This window comes from Maylandia zebra, linkage group LG1 (genome assembly GCF_041146795.1).
Source record: "Maylandia zebra isolate NMK-2024a linkage group LG1, Mzebra_GT3a, whole genome shotgun sequence".
Lineage (NCBI taxonomy): Eukaryota > Metazoa > Chordata > Actinopteri > Cichliformes > Cichlidae > Maylandia > Maylandia zebra.
The window spans coordinates 14,533,733-14,556,243 of NC_135167.1; the positions used below are offsets into that span (position 1 = coordinate 14,533,733).

Here is a 22,511-nt window from a genome sequence, read left to right on the forward strand (position 1 = left end):
GGTAAAATGAGTAACTGAGGGGAAGAGTGAAGAAAGGAGAAGGCTAATGATAGAACAGAGAAAGAGAGAGAGACTCGTGCTTCCTCCTTTCCTTTTTATCATTCCATTAAAGTTTTATATCTATCTTTTTAATGTAATTTGGTCCCTATGAATTCCTGCTGCTGCAGAACAGACAGACGGCTCCTGTGAACATAAACTCTAGCTGTGTTGGACAGCTCCCTTTCCTCTGTCTACTCCCATGTTCACACCAGCTAAGTGATCTAAGAGTGTGTGTATGTGTGTGTGGGTGTCTGTGTGTGAGTGTGTTATAGAGCGTTATTGTGAGAGTATGACTAAAGAGCCATTTGAATAAAACGATCTTGACCAAGTAGTCTTAGAAATGAAAAGTGCACATGTGTGAACAAAAACATTAAACAACAGTAGAGGTTTTTAAAAAAACATTTTTTATTTTTTTTTACAAAGGTAAGTGTGATCAAAAAGTGAAACAAGAAGTGTAAAGCAGGAACCACAACAGGAGTAAGGTTAGGGTAAATGACAGAAAGCAAAAAATCATGTTACTTAATTATTCAGCGGCTACATTAATAAAATATTATCCTACCTTAATTCTCCTGTATTTTGGTCAGTTTGCATTTCCAAGAAATTCTGAAACAATGTTAGCACAATCCTGCTTTAAATTTTACATATCAAAAGATAACCAATGAATAAATACATGTTCACCACCTGAACTTGTATTTAGATATGCTTTTTGATTGGCTTTCTTTTACATATGGTGTCACAAACAGTAGGAATGCTTATGTAACAGAATTTCTATACTGAATGATTTCTCACCGATTTGAATAACTTGCCAACATAGTTTCACTTTACAGTTTGAAAAGCCAAATGTTGCTTTTCAGTTTGCCTACTCTCTGTATGAATTATGAGGATATACTAGAAGGTTACCTGAAATAAATTAATCACTCCCAGGATCTGAAAAATGTGGAAAATCACAAATGACCGATAAGTTAAAAGTATCATGATGCTTTTAGTAACTTAAAGGCTAATGTGCATCTCATATACTAGTGATGTTATGAGTACAAATCAAGCTTGTGACCTTGGTCATGTATTATCCTACTTCTCATAGCCTCTTCATTGAATTCTAAGGCAGAAATGACATTAAATAATCTGTGGAAAAAGTAAAGATATCAAATGCAGCATACTTTATTTCTTGTCACGTTTTGACACCATGTCGTAAGCATCTTGATAACAGTAAAGCTCAGCGTTTGTCCTCATTATGACTCCTAGGAGCCTCGATTCACCTTCAAAAGCCCAGTCACCCACATACACACATGCCCCCAAACACACACACACAAACACAAGCATGCATGGGACCCTGCGCAAGACTAAAAATAATACCCTTCCTCATCTCTTCACATGGATACACACAAATGTACACACTTAAATATACATGGACTGACCGTTAGCTGCACAGAAACACACATACATACACAAGAAGCAGCATATCACCTACACACCCACAAGTAGACATGCATACACACACCCTCCTCCCTCCCTTTCTCCAAGCCCTTGTCAGTTGATTGTGTTATTACTATGCTAACCAAATCCTTATAAATGTGATTTAAGGCTTGGCGGCCCTGCACTCCTGTTTTAGCCTTCTGCTACTGTGTTTTACTGGAGAGAGGAGGAGTGATAGTGGGAGGTGTGGAGAAAGGTATGAGAGGGGGGAGGGGTGGGGGGCATAGGGAATGAAGAGATTAGAGGAAGGGTAGGATGAGAGATGGAAAGACAGAAGGGTGAGAGGGAGAGAGAATGAAGGATAAGGAGTCAGGGAACCAGAGAGGCAAGTATGCATTCCCTCAACGCTCGTTCCCTTTCTGTCCAGAGAGCTGTAAAGCGTCAGTAAAAAAGAAAAAATAAAATGGAAAAAAGCATCACATGCATCTTAAATGAAAATTTCAATTGAAAAACTTAACAGCCCTTCAAATTGCAGAATTTTACACGCGCCAGTAAAGCCTAAATAACACTCAACACTTAGAGGGAAAAGGGTGGTATGGAGGAGGGGAGGAGAGAGGGATTGAGGGAGGAATGGGGGTAACAACAGGGGTTATTTTGGTTAGTTGATAGGGATTGAATCAAGGTGACTGGATTGTGTTTTGTGGCGAGATTATTTGCAGTTTAGGAATTTCTATTTGTTTACCTTTAGGTGCATATTCAGTCCATGTTTTTAAGTGTCAGTTTTTTAAACAGACATCTTAAGGATAAAAAAAGAGGGCAACATTATATTTAAAAAGACAGAAAGATACAGATTGTCTAATTAGACATTCAACAAACAGGTAGGTTTACATCCCAACCCTCCGCAAAGACAATGCAAGCATGCAGCAAGGCACACATGCATACGCGTAGGCAGACAGAGAGACGGGCTCTTGGTTATTCGTGGGGTTCACTGGACCTTTGGTGGTAATTGAATCAGTGTGAGTGCTGAGTAGAGCTAGCATAAAAACCTGTTAACCCAAAAGGTCAACTCCCTGCATTGTTTATTTAGCAGGGGGACCAGAGAGAGAGAAGAAGCAAGAGAAAAAGAGAGAGACCTAGACACAAGGCATGAGTGGGGGGTCGAGAATGAAGAGAAAATGGGAGCGGTGGTAGAGAAGAGGGAGAGGGAGGGAGAACGGTCAGTGAAAGGAAGAGAGAAGAAGGAAACGGGACACAGACTGAGGGAGGGAGCATTTGTGATCTGTAAAAATCACCCAAGCTTTACATCACTGTTTTTATGCTGTTGTTTATTTGTGTGGGCGATAGAGTGTGTGTGTGTGTGTGTGTGTGTGTGTGTGTGTGTGTGTGTGTGTGTGTGTGTGTGTGTGTGTGTGTGTGTGTGAGTGAGAGAGGGAGAGATTTGCCATCTCAGTGCAGCTATGTTTTTACTTGTGATGGGCCTTTGTCTAACTTGTTTGTGTGTGTTCAAGATTTTAAGTCATTTATTCTCATTCCAAAACATGAGGTAGTGTGAGCGGAAACAAACCTAAGCAATGAGCAGGTGAGATAGCACTATAGTTGTTAATAACTAACAAGTAAATCCGTAATATGCATTATAAAATTTCGTGTGTAATGATATTGCGAAGTTGTGAAACTCACAAGGTCCAAATTCACTATCAAAAACATTTTAAGAAATTGTTGAACTCCTGAAAACGCTTCACCTGCTTCCTACACCTTGTAATAGTAGCAACCACGTCAAAATGTAATGCTAAATAGTACTTGATTTGTTCATGTACAAAAGAGATTACTGTCAGACTATTTAATACACGAGAAACAAAAATGAAGTCAAATGCAAGCAAGGTATGAAACGTGGTAGAGGGTATCTCTAATCTTACTTCCCATATTTTTATTCGTGGAGTAGCTTTGAGTGATTAAAAGTTCAAAATCATCCTTATTTATCTTGCGCTGGGCCATGGTGCAGACCTTCAGTTTATCCACTGTCTGAAACAAGATGTTTTAGTTCCAGGAGTCTATTACTTTCAATAGGCTCCTTCTCACAGGAGGTTTGAACGGCAGGTGGGTGGGGCTGCTGGCTAACAGCTACAGCTATATGTCGGATATGGCCGTGTTAAGGATATCCCCTTTCACTGGCATCATACAGAGCCAAGAGTAGAAAAAAACAGTCCAAGAGCAAGACTTTAGAGCAGTCTGGTGTGTGAGCTTTTGCCTCACAGATAGTATTTGTGCATACGTTCACCTGAATAATAAGCACACTAAAATCATAATTGGTCAACTTTAAGATTTGCCTAAAAGACATTCAAAATCTTTTGAACTTTAGTAAGAAATAGGACATCCCAGTCCAGTTACTAGATGTTAGCTTGCATTTAACTCTGTGGGAAGCAAGGCCTCTCAGTTAGTGTGCACATACTGTACTTATACAGCTGTTATCTACATGACTACATGCATGCTGACATACACATATACATGCTTGCACACTTTATCTCTCATACAGTCATGCCTGCATACTCTTAGCCTCTCATCTTCATTCACTCTCCCTCTCTGTCTCTCCCTTACACACAAACATACACGCCGCCATCTGGGAAAGCCGTTAGCGGTTAGCGGTAGCACTTAGCGACGCAGCACGCTCCCTCAGTCCGCTCAGTCACCTTGATCTGCTTGCCCTTCACACAGCACCATTACTGCTATACTGCATCGCAGTGGGTGTGGGCATGTGAGTGTGTGCGTTAAGAAGGACATGTCTATGTATATGGACATGCAAAGGTGCATGTCCATATACATACTGCCCTATAATGGACACACAAAGGTGTGTGTCCATTATAGGGCAGTACAGTGGGATATAAATGCCCAGTAAGGAGGGGGGAGGGGGCATTTCCTTCAAATGAGCTACCATAAAGTGAAGTGTCACTCTGAATATCTTCTGTACGTCTTGTATAGGTTCATGTGATGTGATCCGTGTTTGCCATTAGTCTACTGATGTGAACAGCTACCTGGATATTTTGAATATGATGATTTGGGGTCTTGGTGGCACTCACACTTAATGAGAATGACAGTGGACATAAATTTCCTGTCCTGTCCTGTCTCTATCACTCAGTTTGGTTCTCCTGACCTTATGTTTGGTGAATACTGCAAGATTTTCTTAATTAGATGGATGGATGGATGGATGGATGGATGGATGGATGGATGGATGGATGGATAGATAGGGGATTCCCCTGCAAGTTTTGTCATTTCAGAAATGCTAGAACCCAGTTCTGATCATTACAAAGCAGTCTGTGTAAAAGTTGCTCAAGTCTTTACCCCTTGCCGTTCTAAGATTCTATTGCTTCATCCATGATGGTCAGTATAATTAATCAAATTTATCTTTTTACAACATTTATTGCTCATTGTTAAGCTAGAATGTTCCTTGCAGTCCAGTCTAGCCTAAATATCTCACTACTGAAAGATGCAGAATCAAATTTATTCAATCATAAGTACCACAAAATCTATAAATACAACCTTAGTTTGCTCTTGGGAGGAAATTGAGAGAGAAAGAGAATTTTCATGTTAATCCCTTGGATAGGGATGGCAAAATCACTCTTTGTCCTTCTGATGTCATTCTTGATGTTACTAGTCAAATAATTCTTTTGAAATCCCCCCTCCTTGCTTTTTTACAGTCTTTTAAAAGGTTTCTTGTCTTTTCTTTTCCACTCCATCTCTTATTATCATTATTTTTCCTCTTTCTGCAGGTCCAGGACCAGTAGACACCCCAACTGTATCAGGGCTTCAACCTCGTAGTGTATCAATTACCTGGGTTCCTCCCACACAACCAAATGGAATTATCACAAATTATACCCTTTATCTTTACCCCACCTCTGTCACTTCTTTACACTATAAACCCAGTTCATTCTCCAGCATCAGGTGGACTCCTAACCCAAGTCTGCTTCCCAGTACAAAGGGTGCATATCTAAACTCAGGTCATAACCCCAGACCATCATCCAGTCTAACCACCCACCAAGACTCGAGCCACATCGCCATCTTGAAACCTGGCATTGCAGATAACCAGAATGAATCCACTCATGTTGTTGATGTGAGCGAAGGCACCAGTACCTTCTCATTCCACCCCACTGAACCTGATATCACCAGTGTATCTGCCATCCTCTCGGTGTCAACACCACAGTATAGTGCAGTAAACTTTAATACTGAACATTTTATAGAAGATGGTCCATTCCATAGTGCCCCTTCTAGTGCAGCTTCAAGATCAACACCTCTTTCAGTCACTGTTCTAGGGAATACCACCAATTACACCTTCCTCAGTCTACTTCCCTACCAAGCCTACAGCTTCCAGGTACTACATTTTAGTTAATAAACTGCTTTATGGTGTTTTGCATGTAATAAATATGCTAGCTTAGCAGTTAAAAGTGCCAGATTTACAGATTAAAATTCTTGGTCTTACACTGATAACCTTGTAGTCATAACACGTTATGATGTTTTAAAATTTGCTTTCCAATGTCAAGGTGGAAGCGTGCACTAATGCAGGTTGTTCAGTGTCTGAGAGGTCTCAGCATATTCGCACCCTCCCAGCTCCGCCTGAAGGGGTTCCTGCACCTCATCTTTACTCAGATACACCCACATCTGTCCTCTTGTCGTGGGGTACAGCAGAGCAGAGTAATGGACCATTAGAACGGTAAGACAAAATGACATAAACTCTGAAACACTTATAAACTCTTTGCAAAAATACAATATGCATTATTTTTCAAATGTATCTTGTTCTGGCTCTAGGTGGGTGATTGAGCGCAGAGTTGCTGGGACCAAACAAGTCTCCACAGTGGGTCATCTTCTGCCTGATCCTTCGCCTCTTTCTTTCCTGGACTCTTCATCAGCTCTCAGTCCCTGGACTACTTACCAGTATCGACTTGTGCTCCATAATCAAGCGGGCAACACCACAGGTAAGGTTTTGATAACAAGCTTGAGTAAAAGTAAATTCAGTCTGCCCAAGAAGGGACTAGTGCTGCAGCTTTTAAATTGCACAAAAAATGTTTGTTGTTACAGGGCCCTGGGTCAGTATTACCACCAGACCTTCTCGACCCGCTGGCCTCAGTCCACCAAGGATTAAGGTCTTGGGACCAGCAACACTTCAGGTAAGGGCAACGTTTTTTTAAACTGGCTCCTCAGAGTTTCACCAAAATCTTGTGGCTCTGTTATGAGAGGACAGGAGCTCTGAAATATGGCCCGCAGCACACAGTTATTATCCAAATCAGGCATGGTGTTACTGATCCTGAATTACAATATCTCTTAATACATTCAGCTGATAGAAGGTGTCAGAATCATAGAATGTGCTTTTAGAATTTATAGTGTTTATGTTTCAAAGAAATAGTCAGCGTCATTGAGAATCTCTTCAGTTACCCTATGTTTGACAGCGTGGAAAAGACAAAGCAATGTCACGCCGGTTCTTCCGTCTTTCCCTTTTCGGATTTAATGAGAAAGAAAAACATTCAACTCAAGGTCCCCTTCAGAAATGGGAGGGGCTCTGCCCCTGTCTGAGGATGCTTCCTTCCTGTCGGCCATTTTGAAGGAAGGACTAGAGTTAAATTCCACCACTGGCTAATCTCACATCAAGGCCTATCCATGAAAGCCACTGAAACAATATGGCATGCATGCCAATACAGACAGACGCACACACCCATGCACTCACAGACCTACACTAATGCTAACTGGAGAAAAATGCTAATGCCTGTCATCATTTCAGAACCACCCCTGTCATCTATGCAGCAGCACAGCTTTAGGGGTCACAGGTGCAAGAAGGAAAGCATTCCTTCCTGGTTGTTGCTAATTGGACAGACAGACATGGGGCTTCCTGGTTACCAATTGACCTTGAAAACTAAAAGAAGGATTCTGAGCATCTTGATTCTTTTTTCATTCATTTTTTGTCAATTGCTTTCTACATTTCAATCTGCTACATGGAGAAGAGGCTACTGTAAACCATAACACATAAGGTTTCTCTTAATCAGTATCCTGGTTATGTTTTATTAAATTTGATTTTCTTTTTTTTGAAAGTGTTTGTTTTAAGTTGTGATTCTGTGGTCACGATCTACAAAATCTACAAAAGAAGGACTGAAAAAAGATACACTATAATGTTAGACATTATTCTCTCTCACTTCCAACTGTATCATAGGTCTCTCTCCCATTTAAATATACAAAAATACATATACAAAGGCACGCACACACATATACACACACATTCTGTACTGGCCTTAGCCCTATTGCTCTGTGTCAGCTCGGGGTCTCTGCTGTCTTCACCATCTCCAGATTACATCAAGCTATTCAATCTGTAAATGACTTCCACCACAAAGCACACCCAACACGCACTTTGGGAAATGAGCTACCTAACTCAAAATGACCCTGCCCATATGTGGTTGTGTGTATGTGTTTTAAGTTGTGTGTGTTGGTAGGTGTCTTTCTGTGTTAGTGGATGTGTTACTAGGAGTGTGTTGTGTGTGTCCTGTATAACCTCACAGTGTCACTTGTTAAATGAATATCAAGGTTGCATGAGAAATAATTATGCTTGACATTCATTCATAATACTCTCATCAACAGTGACCACTTAATCACCAAAACTCATAAGTCTCAGCCAGCTCTGAACTGATCAGTTATTGTACATGACAGTTTGTATGTAGGTGTTTTAGATTGTACAGTTCATAAATTCGCAAGTGTGTATGTGTTTACAGTGTGTGTTTATACGTGAATGCGTCAACAAAATATCATCGTAAAGAAAGCTGTAATTTCGTATTACGTGAGTGTGTTTGTAAGTAAATGTGTGTGTATTACCATTTGTGTGTGTGCCAGTTACCTTCTTCCTCACCCTGAAATGCTGACAGACTGAACTGTTTCCAAATCAGATGCAGTGCTCAACAGCAGCAGGCTTTTGTTTTTGCATGCAGCAATTCCATTACCAGCTGCTTTCATTATTTTAGCATGGTGTTTGTGCATGTGCGCGCGTCTCTGTGTGCCCTGTTTTAAATGTGATGAAAGGCATCTTCTGCTCAAGTCAAAGTCAGGTTATCTTTACCCACATGACAGCTCAACACACACACACAGAGACAGAGTGACCACCTAAATACTGTTTTCTCACTTATGCAGGTGACTAGTGTCACACCTGAAGACACATGCATTCATTTGCACTCTGTCTGCATCTTTGCACGAGCACACGCTGCAAGAACACATAAATAAACACACACCCTACATCATGACTTCCTGTAGTTCATCCATCTAAAAGCTTTTTTTTTTCTTCCTATCGAGAACGTTTAAATGCCCAGTCAGTTAGGACAGCATGGCAGTTGGAAAGGATTAGACAAATTTTTTCAGCACTGTTCAATTGTATCTGAATATACCATGAGAAACACAATGCTTATATCATATACCATTTTTTGTGTTGCAGGTCACATGGTCACCCCCTCTTATTCCTAATGGAGAAATTCACAGCTATGAGATCCGCCTCCCAGAACCCCGTATCACATTCAGCACTAACAATACTTCTGAGCTTAACGCCACTGTAACGGACCTTGTTCCATATACAAATTACAGTATCACTGTGTTAGCATGCTCTGAGGGTGGAGGACATATTGGGGGATGCACAGAAAGCCTGCCAACTCAAGCTACCACATTACCCACAAGACCTGAAGGGCTTTCACCGCTATCAGTAGTAGCAGTCAGTGAATCTTTCCTAGCCATTTCATGGGAACCACCGACCAGGCCCAATGGACCTAATATAAGGTAACATCCATATCTCTTTTTTGCCCCCTTTTTTAACCAGTGATGGCAAAGTAAAAATGTATGTCTTATATCACTTTAAGTCCACATTTGCTTACACGATAATATCCAGCACACAAATGTGGCATTTGGATATGTGAGGTGTTGTTCTACATCAACATCAGGTTAGGTTTATGTCAACTGACCCATTCCTATATGAAATTATATGAAGCAGAAAAAAAACTTTTATAATGTCATTGTCACCAACATTGACAAGCTGAGACTTTGCACCTAAATAGTCTTCTAAGTCGTCATAAAGTTTTTATAGAAAAACATTAGAGGTAGCAGCAGAAGTATAATAGTCATTTTAAACATATTAAAGAACTGTTGCTTTTACTATTAAATTAAGTTATGATTTTTTGTTTTGGATACCCCTCCTGTTTCACAACACACATATAAACTAAGAGCCACTCCACCTGAGCAATATAGTAGCTGCTTTGAAGCAATACAAACCAATTACATCCATTAAAATACTGTCAGTTTAAGGTCACAGAGGGCTGGAGCTATCAGAGGGCAGGGACGGTTGCTACTCTGTTGCAGGGCGACAGACAACCTTTCACATTTACAATCAAACCAACAGTCAATTTATAGTCATTGTTAAACCTAACATGCGTGTGTTTGAACTGTGGGTGGAAGCCAGAGTACCCAGAGGAAACCCATGCAGGCAGAAAGAGACCGTGCAAACCCACACAAAAAGACCCCAGATGGCCTTTGGATTAAACCCAGGACCTTTTTGCTGTTATCTTCTGTTTCAAAGTACTTAATAGAAAAACATGAACATTTAATCAGCATTTATGCTATGGATCAGTCGTATAATCCATAGGAATGTAACTAAGTGAACAGAAAGTAAAAAAGGGAAATTCTTTAAATTGCCCTGCACAGAAACATCAGTACATCATTAATTATGTGAAGGACCCAAATCTGTGTAACCACCATTAACTTTACATAATCTGACTTACCCCTGTGTTTTTATTCATTAGCTAGCTTTAGCCCAAAGTTGGAAACCAGACTATAAGAACTAAAATCAGCATGTCGATAATGAGAGACACATTCTGGTGATGTTCAATTGCTGCTGAAAAACTTAAGCAAACAAGCAGATAGGAACACGTTAACAAGCTGCTAACATGAGTGTGCTGGTAATGAGCTAAGTGTTCGGCATTTTTTAATCAGTGTTTTCTCAGTCCTAATGCACATTCTGGTTCATTTTGTTCTGTCCTGTTCTAGTCTGTCGGCGATTAGGCCTAAAATAAAGGTCCATTTTCCTAGTGGGTGATTAAAATGCATGAGCCTGTCTCTCTGTTCTGCTCTGCTCAGCTCTGTGTGTTTGTCTAAGTGGGTTGGTTAAAAGGCGGCATTAAGCCCTTCTCTTCTGATTACAGCAGAAATTAGCATCACTGTAGGGAGAGGAAAACACAAACCCCGCAGAAAAAAAAACAACGGATGGAGGGGTGTAGAGAGGGAGGGATGAGATGCAGTGAAAGAAGAATAGAAGAGGAGGGAATGAGTGATAAGGATAAGAACCAGTTGAAAATGTGCGTTTAAGTGTGTGTGTGTGTCTGCAAGCATCCATGGGCAGGTTTGTGTGTACAGAGGGTACAGTAGGTGTCTTTATGCTCAAATTAGCTAATGTTGGAGTTAATGGATTCCTAAATATCCAACCGTGTGTGTATGTGTGTGTGTGTGTGTTTTCTTTTATTCAAATTTCCCTTTCAGATACAAGTTGCTCAGACGTAAAACCAACCAGCCCCTGGCCATCACCACAGTTCCCACATTAACAGCCCAGTCTCCACCCCCCTCCGAAGATCTCCATCGCTGGCTCCATGTTTACTCCGGCACCAAATTGTTCTACCAAGATAAAGGCCTAAGCAGGTGAGATTACTGAAATGAGCTCTAGAGCAAACGGCAGCGCTGCAGCAAACCGTGTGTGCAGAGCCGATCGGCGAGCTGCTGCTGATGCCGATCTTTTAATACCGCTCAAAGATACATTAAGCAAATATCCCAAAGAATTTAATTGTTTTTCACACAGCGTCCCCTAATCTCAGTTTGGCACTTGGTGGAAGCACTTTTTTTTCCACCGTGCTTGCTAAACAGCTCTGGGTTTATGTCTCCACTGTGCTTTATTCAAGGAGTAAACTGAAAAACTTTTGAGTGTGTCAGCACTTTTCATTTGGCAGGACTTTTTCATGTGATGCAAGAAGAAATACAAGTTACTATTTTAGCACAACTATCAGATAAACATATTTTACTTTATTCTACCAGTATGTGGTTGATTTCCAGTTTAAACTAATGTTTGCACTACAAAGAGTGATGCTGCATCTCTACAGATTCACCCGTTTCCAGTACCAGTTAGAGGTTCATAATGATGTGGGAAACACGTCAGGAGAGATCGTTACAGCAGTGACCATGGCTGGGGTTCCCCTCCACCCTCCATCTCTGTCTGCCTCTACTATCAATCACACTGCTATACAGGTCAACTGGACACAACCATGTAAGATTAACTTTCTTCTTTTACACACTGTTCAGGAGAGGTGTTGAAACTCACAGCGTCTTGCACAGGGTCATGCTTTTATTGTATGATGTCTGTGCTGTCCTGTCTGTTTAAAAGAAAGTGACACCAGAGACTGAAAGTATCTTTTTACTTTCACTGACCTATCACTCTTTTCCATTTCTCTTGATATCTATTTTAGCTTTACAAGACCTACAGGGAGAAGTGGAATATTTCTTTCTCACAGTGGAGTCTCCAGAGCCAAGTCTGATCTTAACTTTCACCCCTGAGATCACCTCTGCAGTGATAAGTGACCTCTGGCCCAGTACCACATATCTGGTGTCATTACAAGTGTCCAACGGAGCTTATAATACATCTAAGGCAGTGGTTAATGTCACCACAGCAGATGGAAGTATGTGTATATTTTACTATTATCTTTGGCAAACAATATTTCTGTTTTGTTTTTTCATTCAGCACATGTTCTTCTGAGGTTGTGATTGTCTGTTTTTGAGCCATGGAGAAACCCGAATTGGGTCATGTACAGTTTCTTAGGACTTTCTGCATTCTTGTGAGAAATTGATTCAGGTTAAAGATCAATTTTTAGCAGCAATGAGTTGAACTAATCATTTTTGGTATGACCAGTTTCTCACATGGCTGTGGAGGAATTTTCAGAGGTTCTTTTGTGGCAATCTGACAAGCAAGCAATATTTCTTCAGTCTTTTTCTAATTGAACTCTCATGAACTTCAATAATTAGCATGAAACTTATATGCATGTTCAACAAGGAAGATCTGTAATCACTCATCTGGCAGCTATACTGGGTACTTTTCTGTTTACACGTCAACCACTTTCCCACGGTGTCAGTCTCAACACTGACATCATTATTCTAGTCCAATCATTGTCTCGCCTGCCTTCTTTGAGCACATCAGCTCTGCTTTGCATGGTTTAAATCTGTACTCTCTGTCATTCTCCCTTTCAGATTGTTTTTCGTGTAACCCACCTTCTCCCCATCTCCACCTCAGACATCTCAGCCAGAGCTTTATTCAAGCCTCAGTCTTCATCTTCACCACCACCAGCATCTAGACTCTGGGGGGTCCTGTCCCAAATCTGTTCTGCCCTGATTTCTAATCGACAAATACATTAATTTCTTTATCTCTATAGATCATTTCTTCCAAGTGATCTCTCCTTATTGAAATGCTAACTGAGGAAAGGGTCTGAGATGTAGCTCTTGGATTTTTTTGGAGTTTCTTGGAGTGTTGTGTGATCTTGGGATGACTTTGTGGAAGCTTCCACTCTTGAGAGGACTGTGGTATTGTGTTACGTATCTGAATACTCCACACCAGCAAGCTACCAAAACTTCTTCGTTTATAGACGTGATCACACTTGCTGATGATCAATTAATTAAGCACATTTGATTAGCAGCACCTAACAGCTACTTCCTCTCTTAATTCCTATGGAAGCAGTAAAGGTGTACTTAGATTCTCAGAGGACTGTGGAGAAAAAACTTTTCTTTTCACATGACTGTACATTGCTTCAATTCAGCACACTTAAGTGTTATGCCTGGGTTAACATGGATTTCTCTGCGACATTGTGCTTCACAGGAGATGTTAAACACATCATGTAGTCAGGCATGAAATCAATACAAAGTGTGTGAGGCAGATTTAAGGTGTTGTGAATTGCTTGTTTGCACCATAAGCAAACAAACACACAAAAATTGCACACATGCTATAGAAACACAAGCTTTGTTCTACCACTAACAAAAAAGAGTTCGAATTACTGTACTTTGCAATACAATTAACAGTTTACAATTCACAAGAACGAAGTGAAAAGTCAGGTAGAAGTAACAATGATTTGCCAAAATTAAATACATTTAATTTTTAATTTATACCAAATACCAACATTTACGGTAAGAGACACACAGACATATTACCTGTTGATGCAGTTAAAAAGCCGATGTGGGACAATAGGATCACATAAACAATACATCAGAATGCAAAGCAGCAAGTATTCTATTGGTTATTCCATCGAGTAATCAGATAAGAAATACTTTTACCTTCTAATGAGCAATAATAAATATTGAAAAAAGAAAAAACACATCTGTCAAAATAAACTGCTCATTGGTTTCTATTTTAGACATTACAGTATTTTAATAATGTTACTGCATACGACATCGGTATTTACATGCCATATTAAAATTTAATTTAAAAAATAAATAAATAAATAAATGATCATAAATATGTTATTATCAAATAATATAAGTTAGACATGGAACCTAAACTAATTTTAGTTTATAATAATTCAGTGTCCAACCTAAAAGCCCCAACTCAGTGGCTTAGAACTTTACTGGCCCATTTCGTTCTGTAAATATAACAAATTTTTCCCAGGATGGAAAAAAATCTTTTATATTTATATTTTAAAATGTTAATAGAGTTCCATTAATATAATATTATATATTATTTTCTTTTATTATATATTATTTATTACTTTAAATCTGATCTGAAAAATAATGTTATGAAAGCTTTGAAATAAACATTGTGTAGTACACCTCATGCCTCCCTATAGACTCACCCCTGTTTATTGCAGGTGTTGCAGGTCAATGCAAAGTGGTCTCACTTTCTATTGCATTGACCTACTGTCAGCAAGCAGCCTAATTTAAACATGTGTCAGACTAAGTTAACACTTCATTGCCATGTTTTATAGTAGCTTTACTTCTGTTGCTTTACTGTAGATTTTCACTGTGTAAAACAAACAGCGGCTGATGAAGCAGCTACAAAGTTCACTTTTCTTCACATTGGAGTTTGTTAAACAGGTGCTTTGATTAACGGCTGTTGCCGTACATTATGGAAAACCATAACCACCAGAACATTGATTGACATCATTACAATACAACTCTAATACTGCATCATCTGTTCCCGGAGCTTTAGCTGTCTGCATAATCTGTTAATATTTGTAAAATGAACAACTGGCACTCCTTATCAGGATATAAAATCTGGTGCTTTGAGAGAGGGTATTAAGTGGAATATGATTATATCAGTTCTTGGATCTACTGGTATTTCCCTTTTCAATCAGGGTCAGCTTTTAATACTTTTAACCATGAATTGTTCAGGCTATCCAACTGTCATCCCTACTTTTCTCTCCATTTCCTCTTCAACTTTCAGCCCAGTCTCTTAGCATTCAAGAGTTATCTTTCAAATCACTCTGTGTAATCATATGTCAGAGGCCACTTACCACTGTCTATAGTTTTATTTCCATCTTCACTTCCCTCTTTGAAAATCTTTCCATTTCTTTTTCCTTTCTCACACATCTCTTCCTTTCTCACTATAATCATATGTCAGGAGCCTCTTTCTTTCGCTCTAATCTGAGTAGTATAATAAAAAGTGCATTAAAAACATTAGAAAATCATTAGGTGCTAAAGGCAAAGCATGGCTCGTTTAACTGAGGGGGCTCCGGAGGTAATTTCATTATTTTACAGCCATAAGAGTGCAAGCTCACACACACACAGACACACCAAGGAGGTCTGATATATTTTAACTAATGCAGCTCAGCCCTACCAACCATCTTAACACCGCTTGCAGTCTATAGGGCAATGCTAACATCAGAACTAATTGGCAAGAAAAGTGCATGCTTGTCTGTGTGTGTATGAGTGAAAGAGCGCCTGTGTTCAGTATTGCGTTGATAATACCATCCTGCAGTAAATGAAATGTAGAGCTGCAGTTTGGGCTGAGGTAAGTGCTTTGGCAGCAAATGAATTGGGATAACGTCTCGGAGCTGGGTGCATTTTTACTTAGAATAATAAATGGAGTCTATATGATCACCCCTCTGACACACAACCCGTTTCTCTTATCAAATTCCTTTTCCTTCTTTTTTATTTTTCTCTCACACTCTGGTGTTTCTCTCTTTGATTTTGAATTTTGCTCACTGCGTCTGTGATTAATTCTTCCATAGATACTCTTCTTTCTGCGTAATTCACTCCTCTCTTTTGTCCCACACTCTCTGAAACCCATTTCTTATACTCTAGTTTACCATCCTTTATTAATCACCATGCAGTAGGAGTTTTACATTTGCTAGAAGAGAATTTTTTTTAAAAAGTCAGCTAAATGAATTACGGAAAGGAATTAAGGGAATTACATGGAAGAGCCACTAAAGAAGAGAAACTATAATAACAGAATACAGAAAGAGGCAGTTATTCTGAGTGAGTGAGGTGATCGTATTGAATCTATTGTTCTTAGTGAAAATGCATTCAGCTAAGACAAGTTAACCCAATTCATTTGCAGCCAATGCACTTATCTAAACCCAGCCCACTGCTCTACATTTCATTTACTGCTACACAGCATTATCTACGCAATACTGCACACATGCAGACACACAGGTGGTCACCCTGCCTCTAAAACACAGTCACAGTTCCCTGTCATGTATGGATATATGGATAGTCTCTGCTTCTCTCTTTTCTCTCTCTTACACACAGACACACAAAGACCTCTAGAGTTGTATGAAAGCAAATATGATATTCATACAATGTTCCTAATTAACATGCATTTTAAAATGTTCACCATGAGGAACACATAATTTTACCATTTATGTCACTGACTAGAATTTTTAGAATTTGAATTTTTTTACCATTTTAATGGTGTTTTTTTGTAAAAATAAATAAATAAATACAAGCCCTTTACAAGCAATCATCAAATGAGTTTCGTTGTGAAAGATTAGCACTGATATACTCTTTTACAGCTCTGTCCATCTATTTTCATAACAGGTGGTATGTAAAAATTTACGTGTGTTGCCAAAATTCTTGCTATAATTTTATCAAACATGGTTTCACGATGACATGTCTTGTGTCATGTTTACAGTTTTCATGATCTGAAATAGTTTGTTTTCATAAATGGAGTCAATCATTGTGTGTACCTCACAGAGCCAGAGGGGATGTCTGCCCCAGAGGTGGTTACAGTAAACAGCAGCACAGCACGTGTCCTCTGGATCCCTCCTCTTCGACCCAATGGTGCAGTCACTGGTTACAACATCTATGTTAATGATCGCCTTCATGGCAATGTAGACAACAGCTCAGGGTCATACCTGCTGGGGGACCTACTGTCTTTTACTGTCTACAACATACAGGTACTCATACAAACAAGTGCAAATATGCAAAGAGAGACATCTACTGTAAACATATGCATCGTGTTTTTCTGTTGATGTGCTTTTTAGGTGGAGGTGTGCACAGTATATGCATGCGTACGGAGCAAGGTTACCAGAACTACTACTGTGGAGGACCTGCCTGCTGACTTGGCAACACCACATGCCCAAGTGATAAGTCCCAGGTAATTTACAAATGTACTGCCATTTTTTCATGATAGTAATTTTTTTTCTTTAACTTTCTTTGACAGCAAAACTTTTCTGGCACAACTTCACCTGCTTCCAAGGTGCATGGAGAGGATGAAAGAATTCACAAAGCAGGAACTCCAGCAACACTTGAGGGAAGATAAACAACTTTAATAATTGACCAACGCGTTTTGGTTCATCATGCCATGACCCTGATGAAGGCCACAAGCCGAAACGCATTGGTCAATTATTAAAGTTGTTCATCTTCCCTCAAGTGTTGCTGGAGTTCCTGCTTTGTTTAACTTTCTTGAAAAATTAAAAAAACATTGCTATTTTGTACTGTAAAACTAGATTTAGTGGACAAACTTTAAAGATTGCGATTAGTCTCTCAATTCTACATTAAAATGAAAATAATCTACTACATTTTCCTCATTATAAAATTTGTTTAGATCATTGACATTTTATTTGTAGCCAGTTAATGGCATATGAAATGTTTGTTTCTCATGTGTGATGCAAACCACATTGTTGCAAATCTTGCACTTGCAGAAAAATGCTGATTTGTGGCTTATTTTTCTTCTAGGAAACTGAGCAAGTTATAACTCTGTATGTTGCTAAAAAGGTCTTTCCTCTGCCAGATGTCAAGAGATTAAAAAAAGGGGGCGAAATCAATAGTGTGAAGTGTATAAAGATACACACACCCTGACACGTAACTCAACTTTGTCAGGCATTAACCATGCATGAACGCGTGTGTATGTTTCAAAGTTTATGTGTGACTGTGTGGGTACAATTGTGTGAAAGGAGTGTGAAGGAGAGCATACCCCTGCCTATCGCTTTCATTTTGTTCTGGTTGCCCCCCTTCTCTCTCTGTCAGGGTGGTGAGATTAGATTGGTCCCATCCAGGCAGACCCAGTGGGATCATGCTGGGCTTTGAGGTTTTAAGACGTACCCTCAGATCATGTGCTGGTGGGTCAACAGGGATCACATCCGCCATGGGGGAGGAGTTAAATGGCACAGGTGGTTTAAGGTTTAGATGTTCCTACCTGCAGTGTCCGGCAAGTCATGGTGTGTGCAGCACATCCTGCTTCCATCCAGACATACAGGTGATTATGCTGCCATCATTTTCTACTCATAAAAATATCTATTCTTTTTTCCAACCATGTTTTGAAGAAGGTCAGGTTAAAACAGTTTTATTCATATTGACATTTGTTTAGGGTTTTTTTTTTCCAGTGTTCACTTTTTTCATCTTTTTTCTGCTATAATCGTCTCTCCCCTGCCCTTTCCACTTCAGTACTTTAGTCTCTTTTAACTAGAAGTTGCCATGAGTAAACATTAAAAAATTTGCTGTACAACAACAATGTGCAAAAGGAGATAGATGTCCAGGGTCTTGGCTGCTGATCTGAAGGGGAGAATGCATAATCCCTCAGGATAGTATGGTCGTCACCACAGAGACCAATAGGGAAGTGCGAACACTTCCTTTTCCATACACCCACTTTTATAAGGGATTCAGAATCAACCTCTCAGTGATTAATTTCTCTAAACAGATTAACTTGTCATCTGCATTGACTTCCATCCTTATGTCATTGAATGCCAGCCAAGTTGGCACAGTGAATGCCTGCTATACATTTCTCCCCACATTACCCAGGGGCAGAAACAGTATCAACAACATATTTACAAGTACACCCACTTATGTACTGCAGGAGAATATGCTGAGATTTAGCACATGCAACATATGTGCTTAAAGAGAAGGGCTTTATTTTACAAATGTGTACACAACACACACACACACACAGGCTGACAGAGGCCTCTCTGCACAGCTAGTCATGTGAGCAACATAAAGGAGTATGGATACATACTGTATTCGTCCTTGTTTAATAGAACCACATAAGTTATTTCCTTAATGTAGTCCCGAGTCCCAAGTAAGAAAAACAAAATGTCAGTGGGTTTTTTATATAAACAAGGAGTGATGGAAAACGTGGAGTTTCTGACTTGATTATGTGAATATAATAATAGAAAGTGCTAACTTGTGCACCATGAGCTCCCAGTCAGGATTGAGCTCCCAAAAAGTACCACTGTACCTTTTAGTCAGTCTAGAATTCATAAAGTTACAGATGTTATATGTTGAAAAGGTTATTTAGAGTCATGGCGTATTTGAAGAAACCCTGAAACTGTTAATTTTGGCATGAGTATTTCATTACAATCATCCTAAAATAAATATCCCCCGCCAAAAAGTTTTAATGGCCTCCTATTTGACTTGCAGTGCCACAGTCAATAATCTCAACTTTAAGTATTTGTTTGAGTTGATTTTATTTACATATCATCTTATACGTTTTTTTCAATTGCGTATTAAACAGGTTTGCTGCAGTGGAGTAATTTACACAAAGAAGCCACATCATCACTGCTGTGAGGACAGCTATTTGAGTTTGAATAACTCCTCCAACCCAGTCTGCTGCAATGGCAAACTAGTCCCATCTCTTCCTGACCATCAGTGCTGTGGAGGATATTATGTCCATGTGAAAACCAGTGAGTTCCAAATTACTTTATGTAGTGTGTTTCCACTAACCTCAAATCTATTGTGTTCTGCTTTCATGGGGTTTGCTCTTCTTCGTGTTGCTCAAGTGTTTACTTCATTTGTCCTTGTCTTTGTAGATGAATACTGCTGTCCTGACCACTCGCAGGGCCGGGTCTCTGTGGGGCTGGGTGACAGCTGCTGTGGGGGGGTTCCTTACTCAGTGACAGGCGGCCAGCTCTGCTGTAGTGGGACCCTTCATGATGGCTATGGGGTCCAGTGCTGTGGAGGCCAAAGCGTGGATAAAACACTGGTGTGCTGTGGTGATGCTGAGAGGGGTGCAGTGCATAAATATGCTCCAGGTGAGTAAAGAAACACATGGGTCAAAATGTAAGCTAGCATTAGCTGTTGTTTGAGTGTTTTTTTTCCCAGTGTTGAAGACACGGTTGTTTAAGTCTGACAGCCTGATGAGTTGTCGTCGTATCAAATTTTGTCTGGAGACAAAGTAAAGGCCCTTTTAAAAGAAAACTAGTTGCTGTGGTGTAAGAAGGATTTTGTCAAAGTGAAGTTGGTGGTTATGACTTAACGTCTACCTAGGGAAAAAGCGACAGGAGAGTTGAGCAGAAGAAAAAGGTTGAGAGATAGACACATGGTGCAGGAACGTAGGGTCGTTTCCCTTTCTTTCTCTCCCGCAGTGTCCCAAAGCACCCGGATACCATGGCACAGATGGGACTGTGCGCGTGTGTCGGTGTGTTGGTGTGTGTAAATGTGTGTGCCATTAGACATCTTTGTCATGGCAGATGATGATGAAACACACTCAGGATGGCACCGTTGAGGGCACTGCCAAGCACACAGCAGGAGAAATACACACTCATTCTCTCTCATACGCACACACTTTTACACATTTAGACGTTTTTCAGGCGCCCCCCATACACACACACAGAGTCAACAGGGTGCTCTCGGCAGGGTTTGCTTGAGTGTTGAGTGCCAGAGAAAAACACGTGGACTCTATTCATCACACATAAACAATGGCCCCATATGGGCTGGCCTATAGTACTCTGTTAGCCTATCCATACACACACTCACACACAAAAGCTCTACTTACGCATAAATATATAAATTGCTGATTAAAAAAATTAATAGAAAAGAGTTATTTTTCTTTCTTGGCTGTTCTTTTTTTTTTTTTTTTACCCCCAACCTGTAGTTTTTATTGATTGTCAGTAAGACTCTTTTGGAAAGTTGTTAAGTGTTAACTTTCTTCCTAGTAATCCTTTGTAATTTAACATATATTATTATATTCCACCTCATCATGCCATTGCCCATTTTGTCTCATCTTTCTTTTCTTCTCCTCCACTGGATCCTCTGTTATCTCTTCCAGCTGAGCAGGCTATATGGTCATCCTTCATTTGAGGAGGCCTCCCAAGGAGTGCATATGCTCCCTACCTCTTCTTCCTCTCCATCTTCTCTTATTTCTCATCTCCTCTCCAACTCTGTCATCTTGTTTTACTCAACTCGTTTCCCCAAACTCTTCTGCTTCATCCTCTGGTCTCTTGCTCTTCCTTTTTATTCTCTTACCACGTTTTCTTCTAACTTTTCCTCCTCTCTCCCCTCCCTTCCTTTATGTGCCCCCTTCCCATCCACTCATCAGTCATTAGCGTTAGCTTCCCCATTGAGAACATATGGTATGATGGATCGTAGGGCTAGCGGCGCTAGCAAGGCTAAGGGCCATTTGCCGGGTGCATTGCGCTGTCGGGGAGCCCTGGGGCCAGCTATGCAACCTCGACCCCACACGTCTGTTTCAAGACAGTCACACACAACATGCGCACAGCAACACTATTATAGGATAGGCTACTTAACCTTGGCACCACACACTCTCATTTCTCTTTCTCATTGAGTGCAAGGTTTGCTATTTTTAATGATGCAGAGAGACAAATTAATGTGTAAAAGACAGAGAAATGGAAAGACGGAATCAGAGAAACTAACAACATCAGAATATATGCAGGTCACTTTTTTAAAGTGAGTGAGAAACAAAAAGTAACTAACTCTATATTGTATAACATTTTGGTATAAACACTTGCATTGAATGAAAAAATGTCAAATTAAACAACTGATGCAGAAAGAAATGTAAGAGAAGGAGAAAGTATTAAAGAATAAAAAATACTGAGTTAAATGCAAACACACAAAAAAGATCGGAAGTGAGTAATAGAGAAAGTACAAGGAAAAAACCCCCAGAGGAGTGGTGAAGAGCTAGATGGAGCAGATTAAAGGAGGAGTGAAGGGTATCCCATTGTGCCCAGCTGATAGACTAGGTTAGGCTGATGTGATTATGGGGTCCCTGAAGTGCGATCTATCACACATTACCGTCCACACTGTCAACAACCATACACACACACTGCAGGGGAACAGCAATGCCAGGAGACAGCCGTCTGGCAACGGATACGTGTACCGGCTTGTGTGCACATGTACACACGTAGATAAACACACAAGCATTCAAACACAAACACAGCAACAATCAAGCATCAGTACACACACACCTGTATAAAAACTTGCATGTGATGACACACAGAGTTGCATGTGCTTGCACATTCATCCAAAAATATACACATGGACACATGTGCTTTGGGCTGGACTATTTGATTTAAAATGGGAAAGCTCCCAGTGTAAATCAAATGAAATTGAAGTGGGTCAGAAACTTACCTCATCCAACCCTTCTCAAACACAAGAAATCAACACAACAACACACATCAGTGAGCAGGGTTCAGTCTTTCTTTCTGGTTGTCCTGCAGTAAAAGATTTGGCATCAGTCTTACTTTCATTTTCTGAATTGTCTTCCACTCATTTCCGCTTGGGTATCATTATTTATTATTTCAGTGGCTCATACTGAAATGTTTTAAAGCTGCAGTGACTTGCATGTGTTTTTGTTTACTTGTTTGTTT

At 40.0% G+C, this 22,511-nt stretch overlaps 1 protein-coding gene across 7 annotated transcripts in view; it reads left to right on the top strand.

Annotated features, from left to right (window-relative positions):
• ush2a (Usher syndrome 2A (autosomal recessive, mild)) overlaps positions 1-22,511 on the top strand; it is a 215,815-nt gene that overhangs the window by 124,507 nt on the left and 68,797 nt on the right. For all 7 annotated transcript variants that reach the window (XM_076881888.1, XM_076881902.1, XM_014413372.3 and 4 more), the window contains 13 exons: positions 5,214-5,812; positions 5,982-6,151; positions 6,247-6,413; positions 6,517-6,605; positions 8,903-9,237; positions 10,987-11,142; positions 11,598-11,761; positions 11,961-12,170; positions 16,666-16,868; positions 16,956-17,068; positions 17,941-18,169; positions 19,421-19,589; positions 19,716-19,937. In XM_076881888.1, coding sequence (XP_076738003.1) covers positions 5,214-5,812; positions 5,982-6,151; positions 6,247-6,413; positions 6,517-6,605; positions 8,903-9,237; positions 10,987-11,142; positions 11,598-11,761; positions 11,961-12,170; positions 16,666-16,868; positions 16,956-17,068; positions 17,941-18,169; positions 19,421-19,589; positions 19,716-19,937 — 2,826 coding nt within the window. The remainder of the gene's footprint in view (positions 1-5,213; positions 5,813-5,981; positions 6,152-6,246; positions 6,414-6,516; positions 6,606-8,902; positions 9,238-10,986; positions 11,143-11,597; positions 11,762-11,960; positions 12,171-16,665; positions 16,869-16,955; positions 17,069-17,940; positions 18,170-19,420; positions 19,590-19,715; positions 19,938-22,511) is intronic.